This window comes from Centruroides vittatus, unplaced genomic scaffold, assembly GCF_030686945.1.
Source record: "Centruroides vittatus isolate TY-2023 unplaced genomic scaffold, ASM3068694v2 contig_18, whole genome shotgun sequence".
In the NCBI taxonomy this organism is placed as follows: Eukaryota; Metazoa; Arthropoda; class Arachnida; order Scorpiones; family Buthidae; genus Centruroides; species Centruroides vittatus.
In genome coordinates, this window is record NW_027121101.1 from 5,365,087 (window position 1) to 5,383,364 (window position 18,278).

Sequence of the window (18,278 nt, forward strand, 5' to 3'; positions counted from 1 at the left end):
TGTCATATTTTGTATGTCTGATGCCATTTTACAACTTTAAAATTAGATTTTAATGTTTACTGACTTGTAACATTAATCAATCTGAATAAAAAAATTGTGCATGAGCTTCAAAAATTTGTTAAAAGATGTCATCAATCTGTATTTATCATCATGAATTTCATATCATCATCATTAAGTACACATAGATTAGAATAACAACTTTAGATATTCTAATCTATAATATTTATATATAGATATAGATTAGAATATCTAAAGTTATTCTTCTAATCTATGTATACTTAAAGCAATGATGCTTACTTAATGATGTACATACACACACATTTTAAAAGCAATTAAATTCAATTTACATTACATAAAAATATATATTAAACTGTCTGCTATTCTAGTGTTTTTGTCACTCTGTACATATTTATAGCAAAAATTATGATAATAAAAATAAAAATTTTTTAATAATATTAACAGTTTAGTAAACTAAATTCTATTTAGTTTACTAAATAGTTATTACAATATTATAAAACTATTTAGTTTACTAAATAGTTTTATAATATTTTTCACTAAAAATAAAAAAAATGATTTTGTGAAGATTTTAAATATTCAAAAGTATTTTAAATTCTGTTATGTTCCACAAAGATAATATTCTTTTTAATATTTGTTTCATCAGCTCAGTAACTCTTTAAATGTGAGTAAAGAAGAGTTTATATATAGATTTTCATGTTAATTACTATTTATTATACCGTATAATTTATGAAAAGTAGAATAGTGGTACTTTTGATTAATTTTTTTAATTTTCTTTCATAAAATGAGTAAGAAAACATTTACTCATTATAGAGTAAATTTTTATTCATATAAAAAAATCCAAACAAAAGAAATCATAAATTAGTCTTACACAGTGTTAAATTTTGAAGTTTGCACAATTTAAAATCATTTATTAAAAATAACACTTACCCAATAAAGTTAAAATCAGAGAAAATAAATGTTTTTTCAACATCAAATCCAAGAGCAATAATATCTTTAGCATTTTCAAACGCTAAATGGCAAACATCATCCACACTAATATCCTTCCACAGAAACTTTTCATCATCAGTCAACTGTATAATCAAAGGAACATCAAAAGTTTCTTGCAACCATCTACAAATAAATATTTAAAAATTAAAAATTTTGAATATATAAAATAACAAAAACATTATAATATTTTACTTACTTTGTAAAAATAAATGGAATTAAATGACCAAGATGCAAAGCTTCAGATGATGGTCCTCTCCCAGTATATAAGAAAAATGGCTTATTTTGTTCATAGCAGGTTAACACATTATGAAAATCACTAAAATGATAAAATTTATAATCAATTTTTGTATGTTTAAAAATTATATATTTACAAATAAAATAAATATCCTTTATACAATTAATAAAAAATAAATTTAAAAATTATGTCAAACAAATACTAGATTATTTTATACTATATGAATTTTATTGAGTTAAATATCTCAAACTTCAAAATATATTATTTAATTATTGCAATATTTAGATAGAAAACTTTAAAATTGTATTAAAATGACTGACATAAGTGTATTACAAACTTAAATAGAAACCTATATATGTGAGCATTAGAAATATCAATACTTAAAATTTAGCATATTCACTCAACTTTAAGTATATATTAAATAATTTTTTATTGAATTATAGATTATAATTTATATATGAAGTCGTACCATCAAAAGAATAGTAACTTTCTTATTGAGTTCTACATTTTTATTGTAACTGATGTTTCAGTTTTTCAAACACACAAACTAAATGCTCATTATTCAATAAACAATTTAATTGGTCTATTCTGTAAGACAAAACTAAAGAACTTAAGAACACATTTTCAACTTTTTAATTCACTTGTGATGAATTCAATGGGCTATGCAGCCCCAGTTTGGAGTATGGATAAATTTAATGACTTTGAAAAAATACAGAATATATTTATACGCAAGATATTCCAGCTAGAATTTAATATCCCGAGCAGTGCCTTAAGATTAGAAACAAATAGATTCAGATTAAATACTATATTAATAAAAAGATATCTAATGTTTCTACAAAAAATTACTAAGGCAGAAGACATAATTGCTGTTTTTACTATACCGCAAATCAAGGGAGACAGATGTAAGACGAAGTTGGATAATTCCGCTATCAAAGATAGTAAATAAATATGGATTCTCTATTAAACTGTTTTTGGATTGTACATACAATATGGAGCAGTATAGTAAAGAAATAATATACAGAGCTATGGAGCACTCTATTGTTCAAGACATTGAAGATATACGAAAATGGAAAAACACAAGCTGGTATACAACAATTCTAAATTACCCAGTAAATAACAACTATATATTGACAAATTTAGCTTTTAACATCAAAAAGTTTTTTATACAGATTAGATTAAATAAAAATGGAATAATAATAAATGATAAATATATAGACTACTCCCAATCTAAATGTCCAAATTGTACCAAAACTTTATCTAAAATTCATATATGCAAATACTGTAATGAAAAGGATAAACTACAAAGGCTCCAAATTGGGCCACTGGCTAACTGTATTAGTGAGATGGAAATATATAAAACTTTTGACAGAGCTAATACTAACACGATTTATATGTTATATAACTACGTTAAACAATTTATTAAACGATAATTGTGACAAAATATTAATGAAACTGATATATTCTATTTACCGATCTATAGAATGTTGTAAAGATGTTATTGTATGAGACATTAATATGTGTTTAAAATATAACGCCCTTGTAACAGGTGAAAGCCTTTTACGCCAAATAAAGATTATTATTATTATTATGTTGGGTTAAGTGAGATATACTCGGTTAACACCGGTGGCTGTGTACTATGCCGGACCAAAGTCAAGGCATAGTATCCAAAACAGAAATTAAAGAAGTGTATCAGTGTGTGTGTCTGTATTCAGGAATTTTCTCACAATATGACATGTATTCAATATAGTGGCCTTCTGTAGTGTGATGTATGTGTTTCTATTCAATTGTAATGTGCCCAGGCTTTTGTGTAATGTGTGTGGTATGACACCTGTAGAAGAGAGAACAACAGGTACAATAAGCACCCTATCCATCCTCCACAGATGCCTTATTTCCTGGGCGAGTCTGTGTACTTGCTAATTTTTTCAGTGCACGCGTTTTGTATATTGTGAGTGTTTGGAATGGATATGTCTATAATGTATGTGATTTTATTGTGTTTGTCAATGAGTGTGATGTCTGGTCTGTTGTGGTAAATTGTTTTATCTGTGATTATGGCTCTGTCATAGTACATTTTGTGCGTGTTGTTTTCCAATACTGTCTATGGAATGTATTTGTAATATGGTTCGTGGATGTCTACTAATTTGTGTTTCCTTGCAAGCTCTTGGTGTATTATATTTGCTACTTGATTATGTCTGTGTAAATAATCTGTTTGTGCCAAGAGCTTGCAACCAGAGGTGATGTGTTGTATAGTTTCTGGCATGATGTGACATTTTCTGCATGTGTCATTTGTGAGTGTTGCATCTTTGAGTATGTGTTTTCTGTAGTTTTTAGTATTTATGACCTGATCCTGTATGGCGATCATGAATCCTTTCGTCTCCCCAAAGAGGCATCCCCAAGCTAACCAGCTGTTTGACGCAGTTTTGTCAACAAAATCATGGGCCAGATCATAAGGATGCCTGCCATGGAGTGCCTTTCGAGCCCACGATTGCTTAATGGTGTCTATGCTTTTTATATGTTGTGTTGTGTCCATATGATGTGAGTGTAAGTTTAATGGTGTGTTATTCGAGTCTGCTAGAGTTACTGCTTTATGTAATTGTGATATTTCTTGTTTTTCATAAAAAAACTCTCACAATGACTGTATTTGTTTGTTGTGAAGGTTAACTATGTCAATCAGGCCACGTCCGCCATCTTTACGTGGAAGGGTTAATCTTTCTGTGGCGGATTTAGGATGATGATGTTTATGCTTAGTAAGTGTTGTTCTTGTTTTCCTTTGGAGTTGCTCGAGATCTGTGTGAGTCCAATGTATAACTCCAAAAAAATATGTGAGTACTGGGATGACATATGTGTTTATTGCTTTAACTGTGTGTTTTGCATTTAACTGTGTTCTGAGAATAGCATTTAACCTACTTTGGTATTCTTTAATTAATCTTTGCTTTATTTGTGTATGTTCTGTTAGTTTGGCCTGTTGGAATCCTAAATACTTATAGAACTCGCCCTCTTCCATGGATTCAATAACGTCTCCATTTCCAAGTGCAAAATCTTCTTTCTTCAGGATTCCTTTTTTTATGTGAACTGTTTTGCATTTATCTAGGCCAAATTCCATTTGTATGTCCTTGGTGTATGAATGTGTGATTTGTAGGAGTTGATGAAGTTGTTTTTGTGTGGATGCATAAAGTTTTATGTTATCCATGTACATGAGATGTGACAGTGTAAACTGTGTTGTTTTTTCGTGTCTGATATTGTAACCGTATTGAGTGTTGTTTAACATGTTGGATAATGGGTTCAGGGATAAGCAGAACCAGAGAGGACTCAAGGAATCTCCTTGAAAAATTCCTCGCCTAATAAAAATTTGGTTTGTTTGTATGGAAGTGTTACTTACCCTGAGATGTAGTGTTGTTCTCCAGTGCTGCATAGTGTTTTGAAAGAATGCAATGAGTGATGGATGTATTTTGTACATATGTAGAATATGTAGCAGCCAACTGTGTGGAACACTGTCGAATGCTTTTCTGTAGTCTATATATGCCATGTGTATGTTTCTGTGTTGTTTGTGTGCTTGCCGTAGAATGACTGAATCTATGAGTAACTGTTCTTTGCATCCCTTGTGATTTCTACGGCAACCTTTTTGTCGTTCCGTTAGAATGTCGTGTTCTTCAATATGTTTGTATATTTTGTTTGCGATACAGGATGTCAATAATTTGTACAGTGTTGGAAGACATGTAATTGGTCTGTATTGTGTGGGGTCTGTGGTATTGTTGTTTTTAGGTTTCATGTAGGTGATGCCCTGGGTAAGAAAATTTGGCATGTCTTGTGGATTGATGATGATGTGTGTTAGATGTTTAGCTAGTTCCTGGTGCAGTGATGTAAACTTTTTGTACCAGAAATTGTGAATGTTGTCTACACCAGGTGTCTTCCAGTTGTGTGTTCTGTTAACAGTGTATTGGAAATCATGTATGTTTATTTCAGCACAGGGCATAGTTGGTATGTTGTGCAAGTTTCTGTTCTCCTCCTCGATCCAGCCTGCTTCAGCATTGCGCGTGACAGCACTGGACCAAAGAGAAGACCAATATGTTGTGAGTTGTTCTTCAGTTGGTGTGCCACTGTGCTGTGTATCAGTGTTTGCTTTGTTATTAGGGATTGCAATCCAGCAGTGTTTTGAATCCAGCTGGATTTTTGCTGGATTGAAATCATTCCAGCTGGATCCAGCGCGGATCCAGCCTGGATGTATTTTTGGTGCAATAAAGTGTTATCTGTCTATCTATCTATCCTGCAATTTATGTTTTTTTAATGAAATAAAACATTTTTAAAAAATACTTTAAAAGCTTTTATTATTTGGACTGGTCACTATAAATCAGTAAAACTTCTTACACATTTAGGTAGTAAACTTAACTTTGGTTCGGTTTAACATTTGAGATAGAGATAATTAACTTTAAATGTTTAGTTAGATTATAATTATAATGTAATCTTTAAGTTAAATAATAGCAAAGGTAATTCTACTGATTAATTTATATTAATATATTATAATAATGTAAGAACAGATAATCAGTGGCTAAGTGTCTATCAGTCTTACCAGTTTTCATATATATGCATACATGCTCTACATATTAGTCTGTAGTTATTTATAGGTATGTAAAACTATGTACTGGAAGTAGAATAAGTTAAGTAAACTACACCTTTATCAATCCAGCAAAATTTAATAAAATAATAACGTTTTCAATCGTTTTTAACGATCTTCCTCGGTTACAAAAAAAAATAGAACATTAAATATAGAACATAAAATGTGTTCGGAATAAATATGAAAATTAACGGAAAACGCCCAAACGGACAAAATATAGATAAATAAACAAAATAAATAGCAGAAAAAATATATACAGGGTGTTTTTTTTTTTAACTGACGGTACTCAGAAACATCTGTAGAGCAATCTAGCAGCCAGACTGTCGCCAAATTTGGGAGAGTGACTATGGACGACATGGAAAAGAGATTCCGCGAAGAAAAAACATAGTACCTAAATTCGCCGTCAGAGGAGGATTCGGCGCTTTGTAGCGAAAAAGCTACCAGCACTTTACTGAAGAAAGGGTCATCAGTCACTTTTTTCCACTTGCATGGGCCGCCTCGCTCCCCGGATCTAACCCCACGTTACTTTTTCCTGTGGGGTTACTTAAAGTCCAAGGTCTATCTTGGTAGTGTCCCAAACTTGATGACTTTGAAGGACAACATTTCTCAAACTGTGATGAACATTCCTGCGAACATGTTACGCTCAGCCATAGAGAACACGGTGTTCAGGATGCAATGAGTTGTCCAGCAGGACGGTGATCACATTGAAGAAGGGAGAAGGTTATTTGCTGATTAATTAAACTTTCGTTATTACACTGAAACCTCTGTCTGATTATTCATTTGTGTGTTTGTTAATTGCAGCTGGATTTTATGCAGATTCTTAGCTGTTTTGCTACAACAGTGCCAAATCCACCCCTACCGGAAAATTTGGGTACTACTTTTTTCTTCGCGGAATCTCTTTCCCATGATGTCCTTAGTCACTCTCCCAAATTTGGCGACAGTCCGGCTGTTAGATTGCTCTACAGATGTCTCTGAGTACCGTCAGTTTAAAAAAAAAACACCCTGTATATAAGATCCAATGAAACCAGCATTGTCCGTTAATAACATTAATTAATGTAAAAAGATCTCCACATGGTAGACAATAAGTCTGCATCTCTATGGTTTATACAACCAGTTGTCATGTGCGCCTTGCAGATTTCCAATCTCTCAAGATGTTTGACCGTTTGCCTATTCGTCGTCGTTTTTATAATTGCCGCTTGATCCCATTGGACGTTAACATCCTTCTGTCTTGCGTATGATGCCAGCGCAGTGTTGTCAAGGTTCTTACCGATTGTATATTTGTGCTCTTGAGCCTTTGTTTTAAACTGCGCATCGTTGCACCCACATAAACAAGCTTGGAATTGAAACGTTTTTATCGTTTCTTAAAAGTTTGAAAACAGTGGGATTACGTCGGTATACAATACGAAAATTATCAGACCTAGCAGTACATCTATGTATCTTGTTTTAAAAAAATGGGATGTAATTAAGCACTATTCTTTCTATATTCCAAACACATTTTATATTCTATAGTTAATGTTGTATTTTTTTGTAACTGAGGAAGATCGTTAAAAGCGATTGAATACATTATTATTTTATTAAATTTTGCTGGATTGATTAAGGTATAGTTTATTTATAAGTAATTTAATTATTAGTGTTAGTAAAGTAGTGAGTAAGTAATTAGTAGCAGTCTAGTAGTTAGCAAAGCGGGAACGCGATGACGTAGACTTTTGCGCAATTATTTAGAAAGTTAATTGAGTATTTGCGGATCCGCAGCGCTGGATCCAGCACCAAGTGCTGGATCCAGCAGGCCGAAGAATACGCTAGATCCAGCTGGATTGCTGGATGAGGGATCCAGCAATTGCAATCCCTATTTGTTATTAATTTGTCTGTAAAAGAGTTTTTCCTTGTTTGTAAATAATTTATTTTGTTGTTTTCGTAGTGTACATGTTTTGTATCGTTTGAGTCTACGTGCTTTGGCAGCAAGTTTTTGTTTTAGCGTATCAATGTATTCTGTGATGCGTGTGTTGTGATGTTCGTGTTTTGTGTGTGTTTTTATTTTCTTGAAAATGTTTTTGAGCTGTTTCCTTAATTTGGGTGTTATGTTGTTTTTAGTGTATTGTGTCAGCCTGCCTAATTGCTGTCTAATGTCATTTATTTGTGTTTCTATTCTTCTCTGCCAGGCAGGCTTGTGATAACATTGTGTTTTCTGTGTATTTGTCTGTGAATGTACTTTCAGTCCATGGTGTGTCACTACTGCGACTGCCCCAGCATAAACTAATGTATGAATGTCTGCAAGTGTAGAAATTGAATGAATGTAGTGTGGTAGTAAGTGAGTGTTTACATAATTTAGTGTTTTTCCTACTTCCTTTTACGTGTTGATTTTTGGTATTCGTGGTCGTTGTGTGGGATCTTTGCCTGTATATTTAGTGAGTGTTTCCTGAAATATATGTGAGAGCGTATTAACTAAATCCATATCTATGTTATCAGTGATGGATGAGGAAGTGTCTATAGTATCATTAGTGGTAATTGTTGTATGTGTGTTATTATCAATGCTTGTTGCTGGATTATCCTGACAGGTTACATGATTTTCATTAATGTTAAATGTTTCTGTCTCTTGATGTATTTGATCAGCAACCTGTTGTTTGATAAGTTCAAGTGTTGTTTATGGAAGTAGCTGGGTCGACTCGTACCGTTAGGACGTGCTTCACCTCGCTCCAGCTTTCGATCGTCGCATCGGCTTCATTATTGTTCAATCGGTTGCTATTTATATATCGTTGAGTTCGTCTCACGGTAAGCTATCGTTTAACATAAATCTTATTTGGATCGGTCCAGCCGCTCGGGATTTACGGGCTCCGGAAGTTTCTTTATTTCCGGCCACCTTTTCCGGGCGATTTCCGGGGAGAATTTTTAATTCGTTATATCAAATTACTCGGCTGTTTAAAAGCCGTATAACGGTGTTTACTGCTTCTCGTTACGATTCTCCGTTCTCCAGTTATCCCGTCCGATAGTCACGTGTCTGCGGGCCATCGTGCGGGCTTATCGGGCCACCGTTCTTGCCCATATCAGGGTACTTCTTTGGGTACCTAATTGTTCATCTGTCACGTTATATTCTTTCGGCTACGTTTAGTAGTTTAGCCGCTACGGCTGTTTTAGTCGTTTACTTGTACAAAGGGGTGAATGGTCTTTGTCCTCACCACGTGGTTGAACCTTGCTCTCTAACTGACCCTAATTCGGGTCTCTCCCGCCCGGTTTTTCGGGCTGCGTTGGTCGTTTACCCACGGGTCTTACACCGTTCGATCCTTAATTTCCAGTACATTTTGGAAAAGTGTATCTGTGTAGTGATAACCATGGAAGAGACTACAGATTGTGTTTTATCAAATTACAGCTACGCTGAGGAGGACTTAATAGCTAATATCAACTCGCAACTTAAAATCATCGTTTCTAGCATACCTGCGAATACCAATGTGTCTGTGAAGAGTAAAGAAAGGGCTGCTGTCAAGGAAGCGGCCATTAGAATGCACGCGGCGGCCAACCAGATATTTGGCTTGGTCCTTGAGTTAAGACAACAGGTTAAAACCTTAACAAAGTATGAAGGGCTATCTAGTATGGGCACCTACGCTGAGGTAACCAAGCGCCAGCGCACCCCCATCAGCAACACTACTAAACTGATAGCTAAAAAATCAGCCGCATTAGCAGGGATAAAAAATCCAAAAAATATGAACCATGAGATTATTGTATCGGCAATTAAAAATCCTGACGAGCCTGTTCCCACCCCGGAGGAGACACTAGAGCTCTTACGCAGCCACGTGGACCCCAAGCAACTAGGAATAAAGATTAAAACTATCAGACCCCTATCGGAAGGAGATATAAAAATTCAAGTATTGGAAGATAAAGACTTACAGGTATTAAAGCATGCGGTGCAAAAGGAGGATGCCCTGACTGACAAGATAAAGCTAGTCGAGAAGGGAAAAAAATCACCAAAAATAATCCTATATAATGTCCCAACGGACTCAGAGGAGCAGGATCTATTAAAAGATATCTACAATCAGAATACAAAACTCCAGGAGGGAATCAGTGAACAAGAGTTCCTTGAATCTACCAAGATTTCACACAGTTTCCACCCAAAGGGAGGGAACCATAGGACCCACACAGTCCTAAGCGTGAGACCGGATATCCGGAATAAATTTATGCAGCAAGGCAGAATTTATCTGGGGTGGTGTTCGATAGTTATAGACGACTACATAGACATCACCAGATGCTACAACTGTACTGGCTTCGGGCACACCTCCTACAGGTGCACGGAACGACAAAGGTGCACCCACTGTACAAAGAAACATAAATTCAAAGAATGCCCAAACCTGGAGAAGGACCCAATATGCTCAAATTGTAAGAAGCATAATAAAACAGTGCCAGAAAACAAGGCCCTTCCTACAGACCATAACGCCTTCGATAAAGGCTGCCCGTTATTACAGAGGTATAAGGCTTACCAAATCAGAACAATAAATTATGAATAATGTCTCCGTCTTATCTTGTTGTTGGTTCTGGCCTCTCGCACCCACTTATGGAGGACAAACAACAGGGAAGTAACAAGAATAATCTCAAAATCCTGCAAATTAATTTACAACGCTCTAAGGCTGCCTCCTCTGAGGCCCTGCATCAGGCTCTTAAAGAGGATATCGACATCCTTGCTGTTCAGGAGCCCTATGTGGCGAGCGGGAGGGTGGCCATGCTTGGTGCTGGTAAGGTTCTCACCCCCCCCAGCAACAACAACAGGATAAAGACCGGCATTGTAATCTACAACAAAGGACTCACGGTACAAGTGGTGACTCAATTCTCTAACTACTACTACACTACTGTTAGGGTGGACACCCCTAGGGACCCCTTTTACTTAATCAGTTTCTACTGCTCGCCCGATGAGGACCTTAAACCACCGTTGGAAACCCTCAGTCAGACCCTGGACCTACTGAAGGGCAACCGTGTGCTCCTGATGGGTGACTTTAACGCCAAGTCTCACCTTTGGCACAGTCCGGTGGAGGACCCTAGGGGCTATCTCCTCTGTGAGTTTATGGCTGTTTTTGACTTGTCCTCTCTGAACGTCAGCCCGCTCCCAACCTGCTCCGCCAGCGGGGGCAGGAGCTGGGTTGATGTCTGTCTGGGGAACCCTGGTATGCTTGACCTGGAAGTACATTGTAGTACTATGGACCTCATCTCAGCCAGCGACCACAATTACATCCTGACAACGGTAAAACACAGTAAATCTACCCACGAGTACAATATCACGAATAACACCAACTGGGAGATGTTCCATAACAACATTACTAACCTCTGGAGGCCGCCTGCGTTAATTTCCTTGGACTCCATGGCTGCACTTGACGAAGTCATAAGCAACCTCACCAATACCATCCACGAGGCCATGTTCCTCTCTACAAAAATCAGAGTTAGGAAAAGGAATGCCCCATGGTGGGATGCCGAACTAGCAAATAAGCGTAAGGAAGTAAGAAGGAGTAAACGCAGGTTTAGGAAGGAGAGTGACCCTAACAGTAAGGAATGCAAAAGAAAGGAATATATGAACTGCTACAGGCAATATAAGCTGTTAATAAATAATAAAAGGACGGAGTCTTGGCGTAATTTTTGTACTGACAAAAGCGGTGATAATCCCTGGGCGACCCCATATTATACAGTGAGGAAGAAAGGTAAGGCTAGCTCTATCCCCCCACCATAGACAAGGGGCAGGGAAACTTTACCACCTCCATAGAAGAGACCTGTCAATGCATCTTCGATGCACTTTTCCCTCACGACGATCCAGCAAAAGACACTCAGTACCACAAAGCCATTAGGAATAAGATCAGTAACTATCATACTGGTTACAATGATAGGCCTTTCACTGCCACTGAAATCTGGAATGAAGCAAAAAAGATCAAAAGGAATAAAGCACCGGGTCCGGACTTCATCACTTGGCAGGCTGCAAAGGAAGCTGTATACGCACTCCCCACCACCTTCCTCCTCATCTTCAACAAGTGTCTGGATATTGGCTACTTCCCCAACTGTTGGAAGAGAGCCTCAGTAAAACTTATCCCTAAAGATTCCCGCAAGACTCCGAAAATCCCATCTGACTTCCGCCCAATCGCTCTACTGTCCTTCTTTGGGAAAATATTGGACTCCCTTATCACAAACAGGGTGAAGCACCACCTAGACTCCATTAACTTCTTCCACCCGCTCCAGTTCGGTTTCAGGACAGGTAAGAACACCGTTAGTGCCTTAGACAATCTCATCGATTATATCACCACTGCCAAGAAAGAGAACAAACACACCCTCCTGGTCGCCATTGATTTTAAAGGCGCTTTCGACCATGCTTGGTGGCCGGAAATCCTCCACCAGCTTGGGGAAGCTAATTGTCCTGATAATATCCATAAGCTTATAGGCAACTACCTCAAGGACAGATGCGTCACCTACTACCACAGCAATAGAATCATCTACACCAGGGCTGTTAATAGGGGATGCCCACAGGGCTCCAAGTCTGGCCCTATCATGTGGAACATCCTCTATAATGGGCTACTTCACCTTCAAACTGGTAAGCCCCTGAATGCCATGATTCAGGGCTATGCGGACGACACGGTGATCGTGTTGTCTCACGCAAATCAAGGTGTCCTGCAGGATCATATGAATGAGATTCTAACGCAAGTCCACGAGTGGAGTAAAAGGGTCAACCTTATCATAAACTATGGTAAGTGTAACTGTATTCTCTTCCCAAGAGGCAACCCTTTGTGCAAGCCTCCGGCAGTAAACATCAGTAACTCCAGGATTAAATACAGCACAACCATCAAATATCTGGGCCTCCTTCTTGATCACAAGCTACTATGGAAGGATCACATACAGGAAGCTTACAACAAGGCGCATGCAGTTAGTCACGCCTTGGCTACTATAGCCAAAAACAAGTGGGGTCTCAAGTACAAAGCCAGGCGTGCCACCTATCAAGCTGTCACGCAGCAGATAGTTGCCTATGGTTGTGAGGTTTGGGGGCACAGGATCAATACGTACCACACCAGAAGGAAACTCCTTTCCCTTCAGAGGCTGGCAGCCCTTTACACAGCCAGGGCTTACAGGACGGCGCCTACTGACGGGCTACTGGTGCTTTCCAACCTCACACCCATTGACCTCTACATCACGGAGAGGTATGTCCTCCATATGATCAAGAGGTTAGGTAGGAATAACATCACACAAGAGCAGTTCTGGAATAGGACCAAGAACCTTGTGGAGGGGGACACTATCCCCAACATCATCAAACTAATCAGTGATAGGGGCATGGACATCACTGACGCAAGCATCTATCACCCAGCATTCAACCCACGATACAGCATCACCATGGATAATAACATACCCAACAACAGTGACTACAACATTTACACGGACGGCTCCCACTCTGCAGATGGCACGGGTGGCGCCTTTGTCGTTCTAGACCGTAAGGAGAGGACAACTTATCAACAGTACTTCAAGTTGGAAAGTTACTGTACCATCAACCAAGCGGAATCCTTAGCTCTGCTCAAAGCACTTCAGCACATTAATAACAAGAACCACATCTACAACTATGATCATAAAAGCATAGCTATTCACACTGACAGCAGAGTCATACTGCATCAGGTTCACAACAGGAACTCCAAACTCCCCATAATCAAGAACATTCTCCACGAACTGGATACCACCAGCTGCCCCTCGCTCGTGCTCCGATGGGTCAGGGGTCATAGCGGTGTAAAAGGTAATGTTCAAGCGGACCTGTTGGCTAAAAAAGCTATTACGAACCTCAACAACTGTGCCTACAATAGGATCCCGCAGTGCTGGGTCTCTAGGCAGCTGCACTCCTATATAATCGACCAGTGGGAATACAAATGGACGAGTAGTACAACCGGGAGGACCGTGTTCCAGTTCATCCCCTCCGTCAAGAAAAGGCTACACTACCACCATCTTGTCCCCACCTACGAACTTACCCAGCTCATTACGGGCCATGGTAATATGGGAAGCTACCTTGTTCGCTTCCTAAATAAAGGAAACGGCCTGTGCTCCTGTTCATCCATGACTTGGGAAGATAGTAATCACATTCTCTATGACTGTCCTAACTATGATAGGGAGAGAAGAACTCTCATTGCCGCAGCTTGTGAAGAAACCATCCCTTGGCCTTGTAAGCCGGACAATCTCATCAGTAATAAAAATCTTTATAGTGCCCTCGATAAGTATGTGAAAGATATTAAAATCTTTTCGTGAGCTTGGGCCAACCCCTGTGCTCTCGGCCCTCTTGTACTCTACGGTTTCCTATTTCCTTCCCTCCTCTGTGAAGGTTTTCCTTGTTTCCTGCCCTTCCTGCCACTGTGTATTGGTACTGTATCGGCATTGCCTTCTTCTTCGCGCTACCCAGTGTAATCGCGTCTCCCTACGCGGGTCTGGGCCATTTTCTGTTCCCTCGGCCCCATCGGTTCCTGTTTGTTCCGGGTAGTTGGTGCCTTGCCAGCGCGGCTGTTCTCCTACCCGCTCAACCCCTTAGGGCTTTTTGTTCCTTTCTAGCCAGTCCGCATGGCACTGGTATTTAGAGCCTCACGCGTACTTTTGTTTTTATTTTGTATTCTTGTCGGGATATCAATGTAACCTGTTTCATTGTGTTCTTTTGTATTTATTTTGTGTTCATTTATCGGCCCCGTTGCCGGCATCATGGGATCCCATTCCTCTTTCCCTTCACCCCCTTTATCCCCACCCCACCCTTCTAACCCCACCCCTCTCTTCACGCTATTACCCTCTCCTCCTCCGGCTATGCCAATTGGTTCGGCCTTATCTTGTCTTCAAAATGTCTTCAAAAAATGTTGTTTATGGAATAAGGTTGTTGTGTATAATTGTTCTTTTTTGATCAACAACCCTTTGTTCGGTGACATTGAGGTGAGGATACTGTTGTGTGAATCTATGGTGTAGTTGTTGTCTGTATGCTGTCATGTTTGTTTCGAGTTTTGTGATGGTGTAATAAGTACGGATGATAAACTCGTTCATTTCTGTTGTCCATTTCATCCGTTGGCGTGGTTTTCCAGCCTTTGTGGTCTGTGGATGCATTGCCACAGAAACACCAAGGCTAGGTTGGTTCCTCACATCTGTTGAGGGCATTGCAGTAGCCATGCTTGGGCCGGTGCTGCTTTCGCCACCGGTAACCATGGGAGACTGTGGCCTATTTTTTGAATGTGAGCCTCTGCCTAACCCACAAACGCGGACCTTGTTAACCCGGGCGACGTCCGAGCCGGTATCACATTTAGATCTGGTTACTACCATGATACATATCTCCACAGAATATGGGTGTGTGGTCACTCTTAGCTTCATTTCTCCCATAGACCTTACTGGCATGGGTGTCCCTACCAGGAGCTTGTGCTCCAGCCTGCATTGCCCTATGGATCAGTAAAATTACTGGGCTCTCCCACCACGACCAGGTGGTGACCACGGGAGAGTTATTATTATTATTATTATTATTGAAATTTAATTAGTAATTAAAATTAATAACATTGTGGTAATTTAAATCATGTTTCATTGATTCTAAAATTTGTACAATTATTCGTTTAATATTAAAAATAATAATAATAATTATTATTATTTTTGTTGTTTAATAAATATAATATTCTCATTACGCAACAGATGGCAGCATATAAATTGTTAAATATTTCATTTATTTTATTTTATTAAACACAAACAATTAATAAAATTAATCAATTGAAAAATTTAAATAAATAATTAAAATTTAAATTTTATTTGAATTAAATTATAATTTTCCCCCATAAAAAAAAAGCTCATTATTTCAATGATGGTATCTGCACACAGGACAGATTACACTATTAATTAATAATATAATAACCTAAATATCATTTTATAATAAAGAACTGATTAATAGGTTATATTTTTGTTTGACATTTTCAAATAGTGTTTCACATTTCTTATTTTTGAACTTGATTCACTCATATAACTAATTTGAATGCTTTGATTTCAAGTAAATTTAAAGAATTTTTAAAATGGTACAAATGCCTGAATTAAAATATAAAACAGTTATTCAGTGTTCATATTTTTTGTTAAAATTGTCTTTTTAAAAAATAAGCAAGTTAATATAACTTTGCATTTTTCAGTTTTATACCTTGTAGTACCTCTAAATTAATACTTTCATTTCTTTTCTACAATCACTACTATCTCTGAAAACTTTTGCTCTACCATCAATAAAACAGTCTGATTTTTCTTCATGATAAATAAATATATCAAATTTTAAAAATTAATTTAACTAACTAACAGATAATCATTATTGTACAGTACAACCCATATAGATACCAGACTCGATTTATTTTTGCTGCCAAATTGTGATGCCATAGATGAAACAAAAAATTACTGCAATGGCACATTTGTTTTCCTTGACTGTAGAGATATGCAGGGAATTTTTGGAGCAGTTGCATGGATACTAAATATGAGAATTGTGGCAACACTGTGTGGTCATCTGCCATTTCCCTCATGTAATGGAATGGGACACCTATAATATTGTGTATAATGAAGCTATTGTTTAATTTAATTAAACAGAGACAAAAAATAAACTAACAAACTTTAGAATGATACTAAAAAGGAACCATAACTACACTTTACCACATATTAAAACATTAAGATCAAACTATAACTTAATGTTCTCTCACCTGTCATCGGCCATTTCTCACAAGATAAAATGGTATGACTAATATTTTACATCTGTATCCTATAATAATTTTATTGTTTAATCTTTCTGCACTTAACATCTTAATATATTGTATTTTTGTATTTATTATTTTATCTCTTTGTTCTGATATAAACAGTGCAGTGGCAATATGAAAAAAGTTATAGATGGCACACACTGTTTATTATAATAAACAGGTAAGTATATATATATATACTTACCTATTTACCTACAAACTATATATATATATAGTTTGCAAATTAGAAAACAATTATACAATGGAACCTGGTTAACTCAAACTGAAATCACTTGAAGTCATTTTCTTTTGTCAATTGTCCAGAATGGGGATTTACATGTTAAATCGAACCGGTTAACCCAATTTCATTGAACTGTTTAACTCAAATGAGATTTTGATATAGTATTTTCATAAACTCTTTGGACTTTTAATTTTCCATTAAATAAAATAATTAATGTTCGTCTATTGAATAAACGAATTAAACTTCCTATAAAGCACAGAAACCATGTATGACTAAAAATAAACATTGTGTCATGTACGGTGGATGGGAGGTGGTGGCTTATAGACAGTGTGAGACCTAGATTCTGTAAACTGCTATTCGAACCTGCTTTTTTCAAACTTTTTTGTTTTATTTTATTGCTGATGGATTTCTTTATCTGACATAATACATAAATTAATTTTTAAAAAATGATTATAATCTGATTCTATGTATAAATTTTAACCTTTGCAGCAAATTTTAAAAATATAACAATCATAAAAAGTGGTTTTCATGATAAAAAAATAAAAAACATTGATTCTAAGAGCAAAATCAACCATCAATGCCAATTAATGTCAATAATTGGTATTTAATCCTATCACCAGTTACAATTATTTTTGGCATTGGAAGTATGTTTATTATTTGTGAATAAGTAATAATTCTAATATTGAATTCATATTGTTTAAAAACAAGCTTTTTGTCATTGCAGCTATTCATTGCCATAACTTTGAAGTTGTCTTTTGTATCTTCTAAATCAGCAGTTCCCAACCTTTTTTGACTTGTGTACCCCTTGGCAGCACAGTTTCCTAAATTTTATTTTGCCTGTTCTTCAAACAGTGGCACCTTGGTCAATTATATAGTGCTGTACAATTACACACAAAAAAGTTTATTTAAATCAAAAAGCCTTGGAGGAAAGACACAAATAACTATAATTATATTGTTATTTAATACTAAGCATTGAGTGTCATGATATCGCCAAAGGCCTCAAAGTAGAATCCAAATATGCTTATAGTACATCTGCCATTATTAATTTATTTCTTGCATACCCCTAAACCACCAAGTGTATGCCCCTGGGAATCGCTGTTCTAAATAATACATCCACTTGGCACTAACTTCTACACTTAGCTACTCTCGGCGGCACTCAATTATTGATGTTTGCTACACTCGGGTTTTCTTTTAGACCCTTTGGGAGACTATGGCCTTGCAGGATAAAAACTGCATGCCAATATCAAACATAGAGGGTACTGCAGCTGTGTGTATGCCATTCAGAGAGATCCTACCTTTCTCTACTGTCTATCTCCCCTCCCTCCTTCTTCCACCCCTTTCCCTTACCCTCTTTTCTGCCGGCTAAACACTTCATATATGGCTGATGTCTTTCTTGTATGTATGTATGCCTGCTTCATCTGTTGTAATGTTTTTATAGCCTTTGCACTCGGTGGCTGGATTTGTCACTGAAATACTTTGGATGAGTTT

General features: G+C 37.0%; 2 protein-coding genes across 3 annotated transcripts in view; both read right to left on the reverse strand.

Annotated features, from left to right (window-relative positions):
• Positions 1-18,278, reverse strand: part of sip1 (septin interacting protein 1) — a 354,828-nt gene that overhangs the window by 271,908 nt on the left and 64,642 nt on the right. The window lies entirely within an intron of this gene.
• TrpRS (Tryptophanyl-tRNA synthetase) overlaps positions 1-18,278 on the reverse strand; it is a 143,013-nt gene that overhangs the window by 118,928 nt on the left and 5,807 nt on the right. For both annotated transcript variants that reach the window (XM_067263837.1, XM_067263836.1), the window contains exons 3-4: positions 1,202-1,321; positions 946-1,128 (exon numbers count right to left, since the gene is read on the reverse strand). In XM_067263837.1, coding sequence (XP_067119938.1) covers positions 946-1,128; positions 1,202-1,321 — 303 coding nt within the window. The remainder of the gene's footprint in view (positions 1-945; positions 1,129-1,201; positions 1,322-18,278) is intronic.